Source organism: Echeneis naucrates, chromosome 4, assembly GCF_900963305.1.
Source record: "Echeneis naucrates chromosome 4, fEcheNa1.1, whole genome shotgun sequence".
In the NCBI taxonomy this organism is placed as follows: domain Eukaryota; kingdom Metazoa; phylum Chordata; class Actinopteri; order Carangiformes; family Echeneidae; genus Echeneis; species Echeneis naucrates.
Genome location: NC_042514.1, coordinates 4,889,927 through 4,908,719, shown reverse-complemented (window position 1 = coordinate 4,908,719; position 18,793 = coordinate 4,889,927). Strand labels below are relative to the sequence as shown.

Sequence of the window (18,793 nt, the reverse complement as noted above, 5' to 3'; positions counted from 1 at the left end):
TATCAGCAGGTTCATCAAACACACACACACGCAGTCAGGATACCTTTCTAACAGCCTGTGTGATTGATGCCAATCATCAGTCACTTTGGATCAGCCACAGAGCGTGAGAATGCGGAGAAAAGCAGTGTATGTGTGAGCGAGAGTGCGTGCACATGTGCATGCATGCGTTAGCGGCAAAGCTGCGACTAGCTGTGTGTGATGAAAAGCTCCAGATGTTGCCTGCCTTTTAATGTGCAATAAAAAGGCTCAGCTGGGGCAAAAAGCAAAGGAGGCAAATGGGAGAGAAAGGAGAGTGGAATGAAGGAGGGAATGTCCTTAAAAGAAATAATGGAGGGGTGAGGTCAAGGTGCGAGTCTTTCGTAAATGGTTCCTACCAGAGGGCAGACTTAACTCTGGAGGATTTGGGGAGAGGGAAAGAGCTGAGGTAGTGGGATAAAAAGAAGGAAAATTGAGAAAAACTGGGAAAGAGATGAAAAGATAGCATAGAGTAGCAAAAATATGAGTGGAAGTCGGAGAGAATGGAAAAAGACAGGGGCACAATGTAATAAACAAACCTTAGCAGGTTTACATCTCCCTCCACCTGGCTACTACTCAACACCTGCAGAAAATCTGGTTGTCTGTAACAAATTCGAAACCAGATTTATTTTAAAATTCATTCTACATATTTTCTGACACCAGCCCTTGTAGCAGGACATCGGGCAGACCTGTGAACTACCAACACAGGCTAAGGGACTTTTGAGCATACATTGAGAGATAGAGATGTTTGGGCTCCAAGGGAGTCCTTCATCTCCCACTGACCCTCTATTCAGACAGCTTAGTCAAGATTGCCCAATCAGGGGCCTCACCATGCAAACACAACGCCTTTTGTTAGCATGCAACCTCCAAGCTTCAAAAAAGAGAATGAAGTTGAAGAGAGAAAGCGAGGACAGAGATACAGGGTGTGAGCAATGGAGTGAGAGCTGAATGCCAGCAATTAAGGACACGTCCACAGTCATGAGAATAGATGTGAAAATTCTGTTTATGTGTCCAATGCAATTTTGGATTTTCTAAACACTACATATACACTGAAATGACAAAACAAAGATTTTCTGACTTTAACATTGAAAAAAAGAAAGAAAGAAAGAAAACATTTCTTAGAGATTTATGACTAATAGGCTACATTAACCTCCTCAAAGTGAAGTATTAACAAAGACTGTGGGGCAGAGTGGTTAAATGTTCAAGATATCTTCCTAAACAAGGTATTATGGCTGTTTGTGTACCTTCTTTATACAGTCCAGCAGCTCTCCTACTGAAATACCTCTAATATCCTATTATTAGTTACACCTCAGTATGACTGCAAACCGCCCATTCTTCCAGACAGTAAGTCAGGAATAAATAAAACATTAGCATTAAGCATGCAGTCATGGTTCAGGGGTTTGGTTATTGCTCCACGAGGCTTCACAGCTTGGAAAATGCAATAGTATACACAGTATGATTGTGGTGCCAGAGAGAGTTAAAAGGGCAATTCAGTTTTTTAAACAACCCGAGTCTTATTATTTTGTCTTGCGTTTCCATTGGTTATCAAAACAGTTCCCTCACCAGCTTCATTATGAGACTCAGAGAGCAGGGGACATTAATAGACTGCAAAGCTTATAGTAGGATTGAAAAGTTGATTTTCACCTATATTTTCATATTTACTTTTTCAATTCTGGAGCTCAACTGGATTTACCTCAAACCTTTCTGATGAATCATATAGAAATATCTAATTTTCCATATCTATCTGCAAACTGTGCTTGTGCTGCAGCTGCAGGATCATGGGCTGACAAAGTAAAAAGGAAATAGTCTCAGTCTCAGTACAAATTCTTTTAGGTGTAAAAGAGTTTCAGACAATATTTCACTTCTTTCAAAAACATGCAGGAGTTCTTATTACTTTGTTCATGTGCCCATGTGAAACATAAGCATAAATTCCACAACTCCACAACTACCAGGCCACCTGGGAAAAGAAATCCCAACTCCCTTCGGCTGGCTTTGGTACTGTACCTGGCTTTGTTAGTTTCTTTAGTGACATCCCAGGCCCATGTGATGAAGTTCTGGCTCAGGTAAGAGACAATGGAATCAGCACACATCATTTGGGAGCAGAAGACATTGCTGAGGACACTGTCGTCATTGTGGAGGTAGATGGCCAGCAGCTTTCTCTGCGGAAAAAACAAAAAGTTATGAGTCCACTGTGACATTCTGGCGACAGTTTAAATACCAGCAAGGAAAGACCACTGCAAGAGATTGATTTCCTTTCGAGGTGAGTTTCTGTTCAATCAAAGAACAGAATAAAAGGTGTGGTTGTCTGTTAACAGATGGGTGCGCAGTTTTTTCTCAAGCTTGTGGAAAAGAGATTTTTTTTCCCGTTTTTCAGATTGATCTCCCAGAAATTACAAGATTACAAGTTTGACGACAAGCTCAAACACAAACATCCCAGAAAATAATGAATTGTTAAAACTTTAATCTTAGCTTGAAATGAAACCATCCACTCCTCCCAGATAAGTTTTGATCTGTCGCGTGAGATCTCTGCGTCTCATCAGTAGAGAGATATTTCCACATAATATGACCATAAAATAACGAGTGCAGTAGGTGGAGAACCAGCATGACTTCTACGGACCACAGCAAGGCTGCAACTGGCAAAAAAGCAAATACCATGCAAAATCAAATGCAGAGCGGTGTAAATAGAACTTCTCTTGGAGGCGTTGAAGATATGGAGAAAACACAACAGACAAATCACTCTATTTATTTTACACCAAATGCCAGCAGCCTGTTCAGGTTAGTAGCGGCAGGGCCAGACAATATTGACGAAGCTCCAAATCCAAGGATATTGACACCATCATATAAGCCTGGCAGATTCTCCCTACTGACAATCTAATTAAAAAACAAACACACCCACAAACATAAAAGGTTCCAGGGGACATTGTTGGAAATAATGCTCTCTAAATTACATGTCACTTCTCTTACTATAAAAGAACAAATAAGAAAAAAACTCTCTCAGTCTAAGCTTAGTTCATTTTTAACCATGGCAGCGAAGGGGAGTCAAGAGGTCCGTTTCTCAGGAGCAGTAATCTGGGCTACGTACGCCAAAAAGCAAAAAATCTACACAGGGAGTAAAACGTGAAGGGAAGTGAAAGAAAAAGTTGTGCTATACTGTGGCCTGTGTAGAATAGGAATGGGAGAGCACTGCTGTGTTTGCTCAACGATTAGTGCTTTAGAATAATCTCCGGGGCTACTACTGAGAAGGAGCTGGGGATTCATTCATTGGGCCGATTCAACAGCCTGAAAAGATTAAACACTCATGCTGAGAAGACAAGCAAATTCAGTCTTGAGAGAGGAATGAGTGTGAGGGGAGGGAGAGTTCTACAACATGGAGCAAGAGCGAGAGAGAGAGAGGAGGAAAAAAAAAAAACAAAACAAAACTGATGCACACTCAAACCCTGATGTCCCAACACACATGCACAGATGCAAACTTCACTGCAGTACCTAGAACTGCAGCAGTGAGGGGGAGTCTCCCGCTCACACACATGCACACACCCCCACATGCATGCTCAATTAGAGCAAGTGTAAAGACTAATCAAAGTGGGCATTTTGGCCAACTGAACTCCTTCATCTTAGTTAAACTGTCCATACCCCTCTATTCCCTCTCCACTTTCAAGTTTGGATCTTTTGTGTTGCCTGTCTTAGTAGGGAGGAGCAAATCCCTCAGTTCAGCTAAATTACTAGGTCCAACCTGAGCGAGATAGTGACCCCATAGCACTTCCTCACACCTGTTCACCTAAACCTGAGCTTGCTTTGTGTGTGAAAGAAAATAAAGATTTCACACAGCAGAACAGTGTGTACATTGAGTGAGCCTGAGCCTCTGTATAATCAATGCTGCTCTGGCAGTGGAGAGAGACATTGGAAAAAAGTTTCATTTCTCATTTATCCAAATGTAAAAAAAAAAATAAAAATTCTAGTAAAACTTTGAAATGAATATTTGGTCCCAAATATGGTTTCTTAAATTACTTTAACATCATTTTGCCTCTGTTCATTCCCTGAGGAATCACAACGCTGCTCTTTGTAAGATCAAAATGGGGGGAAAAAAGTGCTGGCTTCAGCTTTTAAAACACTTATAGTAAGAGTCTGAGACCTAAACCTAATAGATGAATATTATTAATAAAACAATAACTTTAATTTAATTTCCCTTCCCCAGACAAGACATGCCCTTTCTCAACTTACTTGGGTAAAAATTTCCTCCTGAAACAACATAGTTCTAAAAAAACTCCTATTTGCTTCAAGAGCGAATCGAAGCAGCAACACTAAAAACTGTTTCAATATTCTTAAATATATTTTAAGGGACAAGAAGTCACACAATTACTGGGAAACACTGCAGGACACTGAGACCACCAAAAGCCCTGCACCTTCCACTGGACTCATCAAAGAGGATTATTGTATTTATACCATGTTATATTCTAACTTGCCACACATGAGTGTGCAATATGAGTCGGAGTCAGATTAATGGAAAAATTCAGTGTTTAAGTTAAATATAAATTAAAAGGAAATGAATATCAATGGCCATGAGAGAAAGAGTATTTATCTGTCTATGATGTGTCAAAAAACATTCTCTGTTCGCTGCTGGTGGATTAATGCAGTTGTTCATGCAGACTTGATGCTTTATATAATGTTGCTATGATTTGGCACTATATCAATAAATTTAATGTGATTTGATATTCAAGTATCTAGTAATGAAAGTACTTCATAGTGCCCTCAAGGATTTTCACAAGTAAATAGAAAATACAGTATCCACAACACAAACACTACTTATGGCTAAAAATCCCACAATGCAACCAGATAACCCCAGAATCCCCATGTTTCAGTCCACGTGAAGCCACGCTCAGAGCTGTGGAGGGCATTCTGCTATAGAAAGAAAGCTAATAAACAGAATTAAAATCTCAGATGATATGCATTTTGAAAAAATTGCAATAGTTATTCCTGAACTGATTACAGAACCTTTTCTGAAAAACGCTGCGCTATCATATAAAAACTGTGGGACTTTTAGCAAGAACTCCAAAGGATAAGTGGTATATTTTTGTTATTATTAGTTTTTTTTTTTTTTTTTTAAATCACATGCACAGTATATTTAAACAACAGCACTGAGTAAGATACAGAGACACACAGTGAGGTGTGAACGAGGGACAGAGCAGTCCAAAAAGTGATTGTTCTACAGATGGCAGGCTCAGTCTATAAAAGCAAATACTGCAAAATGAAGAGCTCAAATGTCTGATCTAATGACCTTACACACAGTGGGAAAACACATTTAGATCGATGGCCAACCACACAGGATGTTCTCTACATACTATTGAAAACAAATTAACTCTTTAGAACAAAAACAGCATCAACTCTAAGACATTTTCATTTATTACGTGTGAATGAATGGCTTTTAATGACACGCCTCAGGCTGAGACGGCATCTTTTACCTGCAAATCACCCATCAGTGGTTGGTTGGATGAGATGCTGTATTATCATAGTTTAGGAGTAGGGGTTTTCTGAATTTTCAAATACATTTTAATCTTAATAATTTCAAGTCCAGTCAATACGCATTTGGGATTCATAGCCATAGATCTGATAGATTTACATACATCTATATCATTTACCATGCTGATTCACTGGTGCTCTTTTCTCTTGACTCTGCAGTGCTGTTGGTGGGTTTTAAAACGGATACTTGGCAGTGATAAATCCCTGAAGTCCCCTCTCAAGCAAGGCTATGAATTTTGATGTGTCTTTGTGTGTGGCAGACAGGAGAGGAGTCGAGAGCGAAGGAGAGTGGGGTTAGAGTGATTAACCACTGCGTTGATGGGGATTTAGTGAGGATCGTGGTTAGTGATGGGTGGCCTATCTCTCTGTACGCTCTGACTAACCGCTGATCCCCAAGAGGGTTCAGCTCAGCTCAGCTCAGCTCTGCAGCCCAAAGCATTTTCATTAAGGATGGATTGAGTCAATCTCAACAGTCCCCCAACACACACCTTCAGAAACACTTCATCAAATGTAGTGTTTTGCTTAGTGATTAGCCTCTCCCAGGCTTTGAGAGAGTGAGACTGATTCCTGTGTTTATAAACCCACTGAGTAGCCCTTCAGTCAAATCTGCCCTTTTCCAATATCCCCTTAATGAAGGAGACTTTTTCTACAAGGGCGACACAAAAACTTGATTCCTTTTCAAATTGAAGCAAAGAGCAATGGATGAGATGTCTAGATAGGTGGGAGGAGGGACAGTGTAATCGTGCACATATGCTACTGTGTAATGAAACCGTCAAAAGCAGCGTGTTTTGGCCTGTCATCTAGGATGCTTGCGACAAAACAGGACAAACACAGAACAGATCAAATAGCTTCTGTTTTCATGCACAATTCTTTGCGCATATTTCAGCTTCCCTAAAGCCATTCTAACCGCTGCACAGTTGGCAGGCTAAATGAAGCTCACCCAGAATAAAACAAAATACAGTGAAAATGAATACTATTTCGCCCCTGAGCTGTGTAGAGCTCAGTGGTACAGTAAAGTGTGCATGAATACCAGGGAGACATTGGCCATATTGTGCTGGCTTAGGAGAGGAGATCAGCTGGGAAGCAGGCGAGGTGCCAAGCTTCTCTTTAAATTTTTCCCATCTCTGTTTATTTCACACTCTCTTCATCCCTCACCCTCATGTTGCAACCTCTCCTGCTTTTATTCCTCTGTTTCCACTCATGCAGGTTTTTCCTCCCACGTTCCCATTTTGCACCCTCTTCTCCTTTTAGACCATGTTATTTCCACCATGTACCCACTATCACCTCTTTCCCTCCGTCTCTGTGTGCCTGGTGATCTGAACCCCCCTAACATCTTGCTGTGTCCTCACAGTCTAATAAGGCTGTAATCCACACAAGCTGTCAGTTGATACAAGCATCCTTAAAAGGACAAAAGCTGAAAAACATGGGGGAAAAGTGGACAGCTAAAAATAAAGCCTCAGCTGTCAGGGTGAAAATTTGATGAGGGTTTTGATGAAATGATATCAATGTGGCTATAAAGCCGTCTCCACACAGCGAGACATGTGGGGGTAGACAAATAACAGTAAATGCTGCATGAAAAAGGATTTCTACTTTGAACTGAATCACTCATCAATGCCAAAATACCACAACTATAACTTATGAGAACTTCAGCTTCTTTTTGTTATAGACGAAGGTCATTTAAGGTAGATAACAAGTAGCAGTTACTATCAACTAATTAAACACTGGGTTTAATCATGTATCTGCTGGTAGCATTTATTTCATCCCTCCTAGTCAGTTCGGTTCAGTTTGTATGTTTGGCATATGGTCTTATGATTAATAACAAATTGTTGCACTCCTTAGATTTTGTGGGTGTTTACATGGAGCCTTTGTTAATCTAATGTAGGCAACACTGTCTCACTGGTCCGAACAATTAGCAAGCATTATTCTATGGTTTATTCTATGGCCAGTAAAAGACCCGACACGGCGTACACAGAAATTTGTTATAACAGTGACCATTGGGTTTCAAATTCCCAACAGCTCAGTGACGAAGATGAAGATATGAGAAACACAGTATCTCCCCTGACAGATAGGGAATGAATAATATCCTGCACAGTCTGTACTCATTCTTCATGTTTTCTTAAGAAAAGAAAATGGCTAAAAAAAAAAAACCAACAGCTAGACTACACAAGGCAGGAATTAGATCAGTGTTAAAGGCAATCCAACACTGGTAAGATCAGCACTGTGCATCTCACAAACCGAGAAAATTAAAAGGGTTTTTAAACATGAAGGGAGAAAGAAAAATATTATGTTATTACTACGGGTGGGAATCTTTTGATTCGATTTGATTTGATTCCGATTTTTGGGGTTAAAACTCAATTCGACTCAATTCAAAATCAATTTTCAATCCAAAAAGATTTGATTCATAATGATTTCTGCTTCCATCTACAGGTGTGCAAAGGATCCTCATGATCTACTCCAGTCTGCTTTGCAAGACAGAATGACCAATGGAAACATCAAAGTGTCTTTTTCACATTTATTAAGTTTATTTATTAACATTTATCCATGCTTAGATGGAATTGATGCATAGAAGCAATATCACATATTACTTAAGTAAGAAAAATAAAAGTGTCCCTTTAAAAAAATAATAAATAAATAAATTGTGCAGTTAAACATGGGTTCCCGAAGTGCTTAATCCTCATTTTGCAAACCTTGCACACTGTGAAGCTCAAGTCAAGCTCGGTCTTCCCGGGCATTTGGTATATAAGAACCTATAAAATCCACGATCACGAAAAAAATGGAATTCATTATAAACACGGAGCTGGCCCACATTTTACATCAATGTTTTTTTTTTTTTTTGGGGGGGGGGTTGTTTTTCCCCTGGAATAAAAAGGAATTTATCTGTTGGGAAAATGCTCCGAGGGGGGTCGCTAATAGTGCACGCCCCCCTTCCCATGAATGAATGAATGAATGTGGTGACTTGAGCATAGTGGGTGCGGTTAAATTGCCAGTGAGGGCACCTGAACACGTCTGGGTTAATTGATTTAAATGTACCTGGTGACATAGTGGTTAACGCTGTCACCCCACAATAAGAATGGCATGGTTCGATTCCCGGTAATGGCACTTCAACATGTCTAGGTAAATTGGTGACATGATGTAGAGCAGACTGTAGTGTATATTTCACGGTTTTATTACGTTTTTATTAAAGTTTTCAGCTATAACTGAAGAAATTGTGTGATTGTGTAAATTGCTAAAAATGGAAATCTCAAAAATTAAAAACAAGGGAAAAAACCCAAAAACGACTATGGAAATGGGAAAAAAAAAATGGAATTTGAGACAAAACAAAACTGATTTTATAGGGCTCTAGGTAAAAACCAAAATGAGTCCAAATCTTTGCCTTCAATGAGGACGGAGCCAGTTGAATCTCTCTTTCCTCCATTATTGTAGTTTCCTCCTTGTTTTGGTGCGTACCGCGCAAGCGTATGTTCCAGAACTGGCTCTGTGATAATGTCAGGATGTACCGCATACATAAATGGAGGCAGATAGCCTGTGGATTTATTTTATTTATTTATTTATTTATTTATTTTAATCAATTTTGGGACATTTTAAATCGATCCTGAATCATAGTAAATGAGAATTGTGATTCTTATGTAGCACACCCCTTGTTATTACGCACTTTTTTTTTTTTTTTCTTAACTAAGCTCTATACAGTCCAATAGTTAACTTACATCTCTGGCTTTGCCATAGAAGGCCTCTTGAGATGCTGCCTCCAAAGACCCAATGAAGAACATTGGGTGGGTCTCTCCATACCTAAAAGATATAGTAAAGCACACACAACCAAGAAACAGTAAATGTAGAGATTGATTCAAACTTTGTTTTAATATGAGAAACACCTAGCATGTTACTGACCTTGAAGAAAATTCGGCAGTAAAGTGCAGTAAGGCATCAGCTTCATTCTCACTATTCTCTGGCACTGTAAGGGGTCAAAAAATACACAGTCAAGATCTGGTTTTGCATTTCTAGATTTTAATACCAAAGCTGAACACAACATAGAGCTCAAATCTGATGCTGTCAAGCTGCTCCATCGGTACATACTCATAGGTGATTTCCGACAGCTTGAGGTACCCATTCCAAACATCTCTGAATCATCCACACCAAACTCTGACGCATCCTCAAAATCATCCCCCTCACTGTCACTGATCATATGGACATCTGCACACTGTAAAAATTATTTATTCATTAGTATTAAAAATCACTTGGTTACCAAGTCTCTGAGTCAACATGCATATACAAAGCCATGAAGGGGAAAATAACGCAGATCCTGGGGGAAAACTGTGTGTATATACCTCTTCTGTGGGCTCCTGGGCGTTGGCTGGTGCGGACCGCCGACAAACACTGAGGGAATGGCAAGGGTGGCTGATTCCAGAAGCAGCTAGTGTCATCTAAAACAGAAAACACAAGACAACAGTGATGTTGGGTCTCGTCTAATAACCACCTAGTTATGAAAGATCATAGACCAAGTGAACAATCGAAAAGTTGATATCAAGTTGATCACCCATGTGTAATCCAACATCTGAACATTAATCAGATATGGCAAAACTCACAGCTCACTCTCAAGTCAACTTTATGCCAAAACAGCACTTCGGCAGGCTTACTTAGGAACAGATTACCTCCTAGGCTATAGAAGCACAAACTACATCGTGAGATACTTTGTGACTTTTGAACAAAGGCTTCTTTATCTTTTCTTTATCTGTTCATCTGCAGTAGCTCTCATATGATTGCAGTTTGCAGTTTGTAAGAAAAAACCTGATTAATGAGCTCTCCGAATCCAAAGCCAGGGCTGAAAATGTCAGCATTCAGTGGGGACTCATTACAGCTTTTGTCTCCTAGCTCAGACCCCAAAGGACATCAACAATACAGGCAAGGTTGTTGCAAGAAGTTGTGCGAAATTAAGATACCTCACTTTTAAAAAGTGATGCTCCAGACTTTAGAATGATTCCTATCATAATAATTGAACAGCTTAATAAATGATATCTAAATGTAATTTTTTTCCTTCTAAACATGCTTACACCTCTTGTCAACAGTGTTCAATAAAAGCAGGACTGGTGAACATATAAACATGACTTATAGCCTGAATTCACTGATACCTGTCACAGTAATGCAACAATCTGTTCATTCATGTTCTAATTGTTCGGAGAAAAGCAGCAAGCCCAGATGTAAATACTTTTTCTGGGAGAGTGAACTTCTAAACAACAGGACAGAGGCAGAGCAGGCAGGGAGTGATAAGAGACAAGGGAAGCTGCTCGTCCCCTGCAGAGTTCCTGTGATCTGCTCTATTGTCAGGGGCTACAGCACACAAAGAGCAGCTGGACGTGGTTGAATCAGGAGACGATTACATGCAACGCCAATTGAGTCTGAAAAGGGTTACACAGAGTGTAGGGAGTTTTTCTCTCTCTGTCTTGATATAGAGTGGTTCCTCATGCTAGCCTAAGCATCTATAGCAGGAGAGAACAGTGTAACCGCTAGACCTTGACACCAACATGGATTTACTCATGAGTGTTTCGGTGTACATGGCACTGATAAGAATCTAAATATCCTCGAAAGCGCCCCTGTATTACCCTCCTTCTTTTCAGGCCACCTTATCTTTTGAGTGTTAGAAAGTAAGTTAGCTGCATCCAAAGGACATTTACACAGTTGTGGCTAAGCTTTACACAACCAGTGTTGCCAGCTATGACAATTCAGAAAGTGAGTCAAAGCCCTCCAATTTTTTCAAATCCTATTATGTTGCCACCACAATATCCCATCATAATGAAGCAAAACCATTTGATAAATCTTAAGACATAAGTACTCAAACCATCTGCTCTGACATTTAACTCAGGTGCGTCCGATTTCCTTGAGATGTTTCTACAGATAGCTTGAAGTCTGTCTGTGGTCAATTCATCTTATAGGACACGATTTTAAAGACACACACCTGTCTGTGTAAAGGTCTCAGCTGTCAATGCATATCTGAGAAAAAAAAGTGCATTAGATGGTGCTTGTACAGTTTACAGACAGGATTGTGATGAAGCACAGATCTGAGGAAGGCTGGAAGAGAACAGTGGTCTGTCCATAATTCTTGAATAGTAGAGGACTTTACTTTTGGCCAGCCAAAATCAGACATAGCTGTTTGAGTTTATATCCTCAAAAAGTTTCTTAATAAGATTTCCCAGAAAAATGCTCTATATCAGGATCAACATAAATTAGATTTGAAACTCAATTGTTAACACAAAGAGTAGCTCCTGAAGTAAAATGATGTTTTCAGTCTCACAGATCTCCAGGAAAGGAACAAACTTTTTTTTTTTTTTTTTGGCAGCGTGAAGAAAAGTTGGCCTGGAATATCCTGAAACTGGTTATAATATTGAACACAGTTTCTGCGATTCCCACCAGCTCAGTAACCGAGGAGAGGATATATGAGAAAAGCAGTATCTCCCCTGAAAGTTCAAGAATGAATAACATCCTGATGAGTATTCCTCATCCATGTTGTCTTAAGCAAAGAAAAACTCCCCCAAAAAAGGCCTAGACTGACATGTGATGTTGAAATTACACAAACCAAGAATGACATCACCGCTAAAGGGACAAGCTAACAGAACCTCAGAGCTCACTCAGTGCAAAGGCCAAATGGCCTGAAAAGAAAAAATATGACTTTTGTTTCTCACTGAATTAAAACGTCAATTACCCTGGGCACTAAGACTGAGGTGTGTGCACCGTTAGTGTTTCTTGTGCATTACCAATTAGTAGCAAGTGTTCTTGGCCATGAGAATCATTTAAGTGTCACAGCAAGGACAGCTCAGGATCCCAGGAACACCTACGAAGAACACTTTACTGAATTGCCTTCTTTCTGCTCATGTAACTTAACTCTAAACTAATTTTAGACCAGGGTCCTCTCTTATTCATATCTCTGTGGAAAATTTGAGCGGTGGAACAAAAACATTCAATCGATGGTTTAAAAAAAAAAAAAAAAAAAAGCTAGTTACTAGTAGTTTTTCAATAAGTAAACAAAAAAACCAAACAAAACTGTGACATAAATAAAACCTATTGAAGACATTATGGGTGCCAGGCCTGATGGCTGAATTAGCCCTGAGAGAGTCAGTCTGAGCCTTAAGCATGTGGAGCAATGGCCCCCCAAAGTAAATTCTGTCTTTTCCCAACTGAGTGGCAATCAAACGTGAGATTCTTAACAGCGGCTGCAGAGAGGTTCCCTTCAAACCCTTTAACCCCACCACTCACAATGAGAGGCTTTCATCTGAGGACCTAATAAGTGTATAAATAAAGTTGATCACTTCCCCTGTCAATGACTGCATGGACGGTTTGGGCTGACATGGATTCAAGGAAGGGAGGTGAAAAGGGAAAAAAAATGAGTTGAGTGCCTCTCAATCCCCTTCCTCACTTTGACCTGATGGCTTCTCCCGATGTTGAGGTACACAAGTGCAGCTTGGTGGCTCAGTGGCAAAACGTGGAAACAAGGCTGAAGCGCCGCAGGGCACGGGAGGTGGGGGGGTGAGGTTAACCCCCCCAAATGACCCTCTCCTACATCTCCACACAAAGGCAGTGGCTCTTCTTTTTTGGATTCTTTTAATTAACACTTGCATTGAGGTTCTAAGCATTCAGGGGCCGATACAGGGGAAGAATTTTCTCTCTCCCTTAACCCCCCTCCCTCCTTTGCCTCTCCCCTTCAACCCTTTCTTCTCTTCTCTACCCTTCTTTTTCTCCCTTTCTCTCCCTTCATTCTTTCTGTGTTTCATTTTTTCTTTTCTATTGTAGGCAGTGTTTGGATTAGGTGTCTGGCTGTGAGTGTGAGATAATTACTACTGACAGCTGCACTGACGGCAATCACAACCACGCTACCACCTTACTCCACTTTCTCTTTGATGGAGGAAGGGAAGGACAGTGGGAGAAGAGAGGAAAACGAGACGGACAGAGAAGGCCATATAGGTGAAAAATACTGTAATTATGTGCAAAAGTATGACTTTATAGGCAAGAATGATGACCAAGTGACCCATCCTTAGCACATCTTGGTTTCCTTGCTAATGTACCTTTAAGCCTTTCCAGGTATGTGACTCCTCTGAATAGCACCTACACAGTTTGTGTGAGCAAGGAAATGCACATAGACATTGACAAACACAAAAGAGACGGAGGAAGGCATAAATAATCAGTGGGACGTTTCACGGAGGATGTTGTGAGGTGACCGAGCTAATGACGCTGAACATCACCCTCCTCAAATACCCTTCGGTGGGGCGGGTGGAGGAAATTAGACAGAGCGACTTACTCAGTGCTGAATGTCACCTGTAAGCAGCCAGTTACTCAAGGGAGGGGGGCCTCTGTGTGAGCTCATGGCTGAGCTTTGTTGCTACGGAAACCAGCCCCCTCCCCAAGGTACCCTCAGTTCCACAGTCCCATATCAGGTAGAAGAGGATTCTATTAATACCAACTGGGAAATGAAGGGAGGTGCTGGTCTATAAGGCAAGGCAGCTCTCTGAGGCTCCACAGCATTAATACATTAGCAAACACCATGAAACACTGCATAAATGTCAGCAATTACTGACTAGAAGGAAGGAACGGTGGGTGGTGGTGGGTGAAGAGATGAGGGGAAATAATAAGGATGTCCCACCGGCTGTCAATCACTGCAACAGGTGTGGAGGATGGCCTGCCAATCAAAACAGCTCCAATGAGATGAGCCCTGTCTGGAAAATGTACGCACTGTGTTGTTTTGGCGAAGGGATGGAAGAGAAGGAGACCAAGGAGGCAAGGGAAGAGCCTCAATCAGCGTCTTTTAAACAGCGCAGGAAGTTAACGTCCTGCTGGCCTTGACTGTTGCCAAGACCTCTGTCATCGTCTTCAACACAGCTAACGACAGCTTTGCCAAAGCCACAAGAATCAGGAGGAATTTGAAGGCAGAGCTACATTGTGGTATTTGAAAATAATGCCAGAGTATTTGTTTTAATCTACTTGGAGTAAAATGAATTCAATCAAGTTTTAACTATAGCAAAGTCCAACAAGTGTACTTCCCTCCGATGGAAGACTTTTCCAGTACTATCATGACTGTTGTGATGCAGTAAACCCAATGATAATGAAAAGAAGTGCCAAAACAAACACACACACACAAAAAGACAGAGTGCTTCCCCACATGATCCTCTACTTGGCTACTCTGGTAAATAGTACAAACTGTCTTCTGATTATCTCAGAGGAACATTGGAATAGCAGCACCTAAAAATGTGACAAGAAAAATTTGAAATGCTGACTAATGAGTGACAGGTCAAGTGTGTTTCAGGTAAACATTATGCTACATTTATAAAACACAGTATATTAGGCATGCAAGACATGCAAAAAAAGTTAATTGGGTCAATATCTGCTCATCCTAGAACTGTTCACATTCACAGCTATAATTGTGGGTGTGAAACAATGCAGAGGTTTATGGAGATTAGGAAATAATATGATTGTAGCACACTTTTTTAGTGCTATGAATTACCAATACTTTCAATAAACTTGCGTTCTTCTCTGTTACTTGAGCAATATCCATCCTGATCAAGTTTAAACCCTGTACTGCTTTGAATGATGCAGAGCACAATAAACAAAAAATACACTGTGTGGACTGTGTCATGGATAATGACACAACACTTAACTACCAGCCTCCCCAAAAGGTGAGAATGTTTATAATTTCTTATAAAAGCTCATTTCCTGCTGCCTAATAATGTAACAACTAAGATAACAAAACAAGACTGCCAGAAGATAAGACAGCAGAACAATCAGGTGAACTATGACAAAAAATATTTGTTCTTTGACAGACCAGAGTAAATGCTTTGTGTATTCTCTTACAATTTATGAGAGACCAACCACAAACATTGATCTATCAATTCACTTTTATAGTAATGGCACTGGAGGTAACTGTACTAACCTTGATCATTGAGGCTATTGCGAAAAACAATATTGAAAGCTAATGCAATATCAAAAATATTTCCCTGGTTAAACTGTTAAAGAAAAATTATAGTTCTATTAAAACAAAATATAACACTATAATATGAGGAAGAAACCCCTGACCAGACCCCAGATCAGCAGATGAAGATGGGTGGATGGATGGATGAGGGAAAAAAAAAAAAAAAAAGGCAAAATATTAGCTAATGTCTAAGTAAGTATTGAGATTTGATACGCAGCTGTAGGACACATTATGTAAGACTAGCACATTTGCAAACATGCAAATATAAACACAAGTATATAAATGCAAATGCAAACAGGCAAACACAGTTAGATCACACACCTAAAGGCAAAGCAGAGTTAAGTGGATTCCACTGCAAGCAGGCTCGTGTGCAGAGCTAAACGTAATCTGGGCCTCTGGCTGCCATGTTTATTGGTCCAAACCTGAGAGATGAGACTGGGCTAATGAGCTAGACACTAATACTGGCTGCCTACCCGCCTGCTAGGCCAGCAAAGCCCTGGGCTTTCTCTGTTAATACCTTCAGACGTTTCAATAAGAGAGCGACAGCTAGAGCTGAGGCCATTATTACACTTCTGTCTCTGCTTTTTAATATCTCCTCATCCAGGAAAGAGAGACGCTGCATGTGCGTTAGCCAGGTGCCGACTCGGCCTATGATGCCACAGTGAGCTGCAACCTATTCACGATCCGTGAGCATCATATCCACAGCTACCTATAGCTAACCAGTACAGATCACAAAAAAGATAAAAACCTGAATTATTCGGTTTGATCCGAACTTAGATTGACATGATCTGAGCCTGATAGGGCATTCAAAACAACCCTAACCTCTGAAAACCTGTATGAATTACAGGCTTTCAGAGGTTTGGGAAATAAATCAAAATCCTTTATGACTACTTATAAATGAATACAACAGTGTATTTATTTTTTTGAAAACTTAATTGGGAAAATATACACTGATTGAGCACATAATTAAGAAGACCATAGCGTTACAGAGTAGGGCCTCCCGCTGATTTCAAAACAGGCTCAGTTCTTTGTGGAAGTTGTGCACATTAATGCTGCCAAAAAGTCTTCTAACAGATTAAGATCTAGTGACTGGGGAGGTCACTAAAGCTGAACTTGTCATGTTCATCAAACCAATCTGTGATGTAATCATGACCTGGTGCATTATCCTTCTAAACTAGAAGATGTGGAAACCAAAACTCAGTAAAGTTTTCCAGCCTTGCATTACAAGACAAAAGTGTGCCAAGTGGTCTTTACTCATATAATGACCGCAACACCACATTTGATTCTCATTCTGACACTAATTTGTACGCACCTCAGCTATGCCATGACAAAGTCACTGAGATCACGCATTTTCCCTATTTCAATACTTGATGCAAACATTAAGAGAAGTGGCTGTCCTGTGCCTGCATGTTGTTTTTTTTTTCTCTCTCATGCCGCTACATTATTAGCTGGTTGGATAAAATGCTTGGTGAGAGTACAACAATTTTTTTAGTATTCATTACTTGGCAGTTATTGATTGGTTATGATTGTAAAACATAATATCATATTATAGAAAATTAGGGGGTTGCACTCTGTATGAAAAATGTATAAAAATTAAGTAATTTTAACATTGATTACTGAAGACTCAGAAATTCCTCAATCAGTCTGCTAAAAATGAAAACTATGTTTGAAAATGTCTGTGGTATCTGAGCCATTTTCCTCAGTTAAAATAGAAGGGAAAATCATAAACACAAACTGCATGTTGTCGTTCAAAGCTTGCCAAGTATCTAAATTGTTGGCTTAATACAGAAGTATGTTTAATCAAAGCTGATGTCAGTCACTGTGCAACAATTCAGATGGCTCATTTATGAACCAAGATTTTTGTTGCTTTTCTAAACTCTTCATAGATCACATACTGTAGCTGGATGTCTTTAAAGCTCAAGCTTGTCCTTTCAAGCAAATTGATGGTACAAAATATTTAAGTTACACAGTGAATTGTGAATAATAAAAATAAGACACAATAGACAAATAGGACAGGCAGTTCCCCCCAAAAAATTGTACATAGAGAGATCATCATGATTTGCCATAAATGTTCACTGTCAATTAAAGACTAGTTACTACAGGAGAGCCTATTCTGCAATGAAACACAGGCATCAACATTTGGGAAAAAAAAGAAACAAAGTCACTATGAATGCTCTAAACCAAAGAGCAATCACATAGATCTAAAAGGAAAACGTTAGCTAGGAGTTAGGACAAGAATGTGTGCACAACAGCTCCGCAATGTTGCATGATAAACCATCCCCTACAATTAGCATGGGAACACATATGCTGTCAAAGAAGGGGTGAGACAAAGGGGGTCAGAGGTTCCTCAAGGTTCTGTATGAGGGCTGCTTCTGATCAGCTTGGCTGTGTGCAGGGTGAATGGCTCGGAAGAACGACCCTGGGACGGGAGAGGTCAGCAGGACTCAATGATGTGAGCTTTAATGTCCACAGATAGAGGACGCAGGATGGGAACCATCTTTGACATCTTAATTAGCTTCAACGTCTTACTTTTATGCTTCGGCATGCATGGTGTGGATTTCCGAAATAGAGACGCACAGTGTGGAACAAGTTCCTTCCAAATGGCAATTATCAAAATAATGAAATTTAATACTCTACAAACCATAGATTTCAATCTATACTGATTTTTAATTATCCTTGGATCAAAGAATCAACAGAGGCAGCGTTTACAGTAGACAACAGCATGAAGAAAGGAGGTTTGACCTGCAGAACTAATTCTTAATTTAAATCATGATCGTGTGTGTCTCTTACAGAGTCATCAGATGCAGATGCCGGCCATCCCTCCCACTGTTGATGTCGGACTGGGATGTTGGTCAAGTCTGAAATGTTCCTTTTCACCTGCAAACAAAAAGTTAAAATTGTTATCTTAAAATAAATTTAATAAACAAAAAGAAAAAAGAAGAAGAAGAAAGCATTACATTAAGCTAAACTATAAGTCTCCACAACCCTCTTTACAATCCGGTCTATACAATTAACTATTTTAGCAACATTATACAAAAAAAAAAAATCCCTTTTTCGTCAAAATACTCTCCACTCAGCAACATGAGGATAAACTAGGATGGAGGCAAAGAACTAAGAAGCAGTTGAGACAAAAGGAGGGAGGAGGAGAATTTTTTTTTTTTTTTTTAAAAAAGACAGCCAGTGTTATCGGCATTCTTCAGATGCCACAGCTAATGCCCAGCAACAACAGCCCCACGCTCTGAAATGAACAGTATTTCTCTTCTCCTATTCATGCGCGGATGCTGTATCTGCATCACTTAATAACATTCCATGCTTTTA

General features: G+C 40.0%; 1 protein-coding gene across 2 annotated transcripts in view; it reads right to left on the bottom strand.

Moving 5' to 3' along the window:
- The window catches only part of faf1 (Fas (TNFRSF6) associated factor 1), a 55,902-nt gene that overhangs the window by 17,900 nt on the left and 19,209 nt on the right, over positions 1-18,793 (bottom strand). For both annotated transcript variants that reach the window (XM_029499879.1, XM_029499880.1), the window contains exons 8-13: positions 18,266-18,352; positions 9,852-9,947; positions 9,601-9,724; positions 9,415-9,478; positions 9,234-9,315; positions 2,020-2,174 (exon numbers count right to left, since the gene is read on the bottom strand). In XM_029499879.1, the coding sequence (XP_029355739.1) occupies positions 2,020-2,174; positions 9,234-9,315; positions 9,415-9,478; positions 9,601-9,724; positions 9,852-9,947; positions 18,266-18,352 (608 nt within the window). The remainder of the gene's footprint in view (positions 1-2,019; positions 2,175-9,233; positions 9,316-9,414; positions 9,479-9,600; positions 9,725-9,851; positions 9,948-18,265; positions 18,353-18,793) is intronic.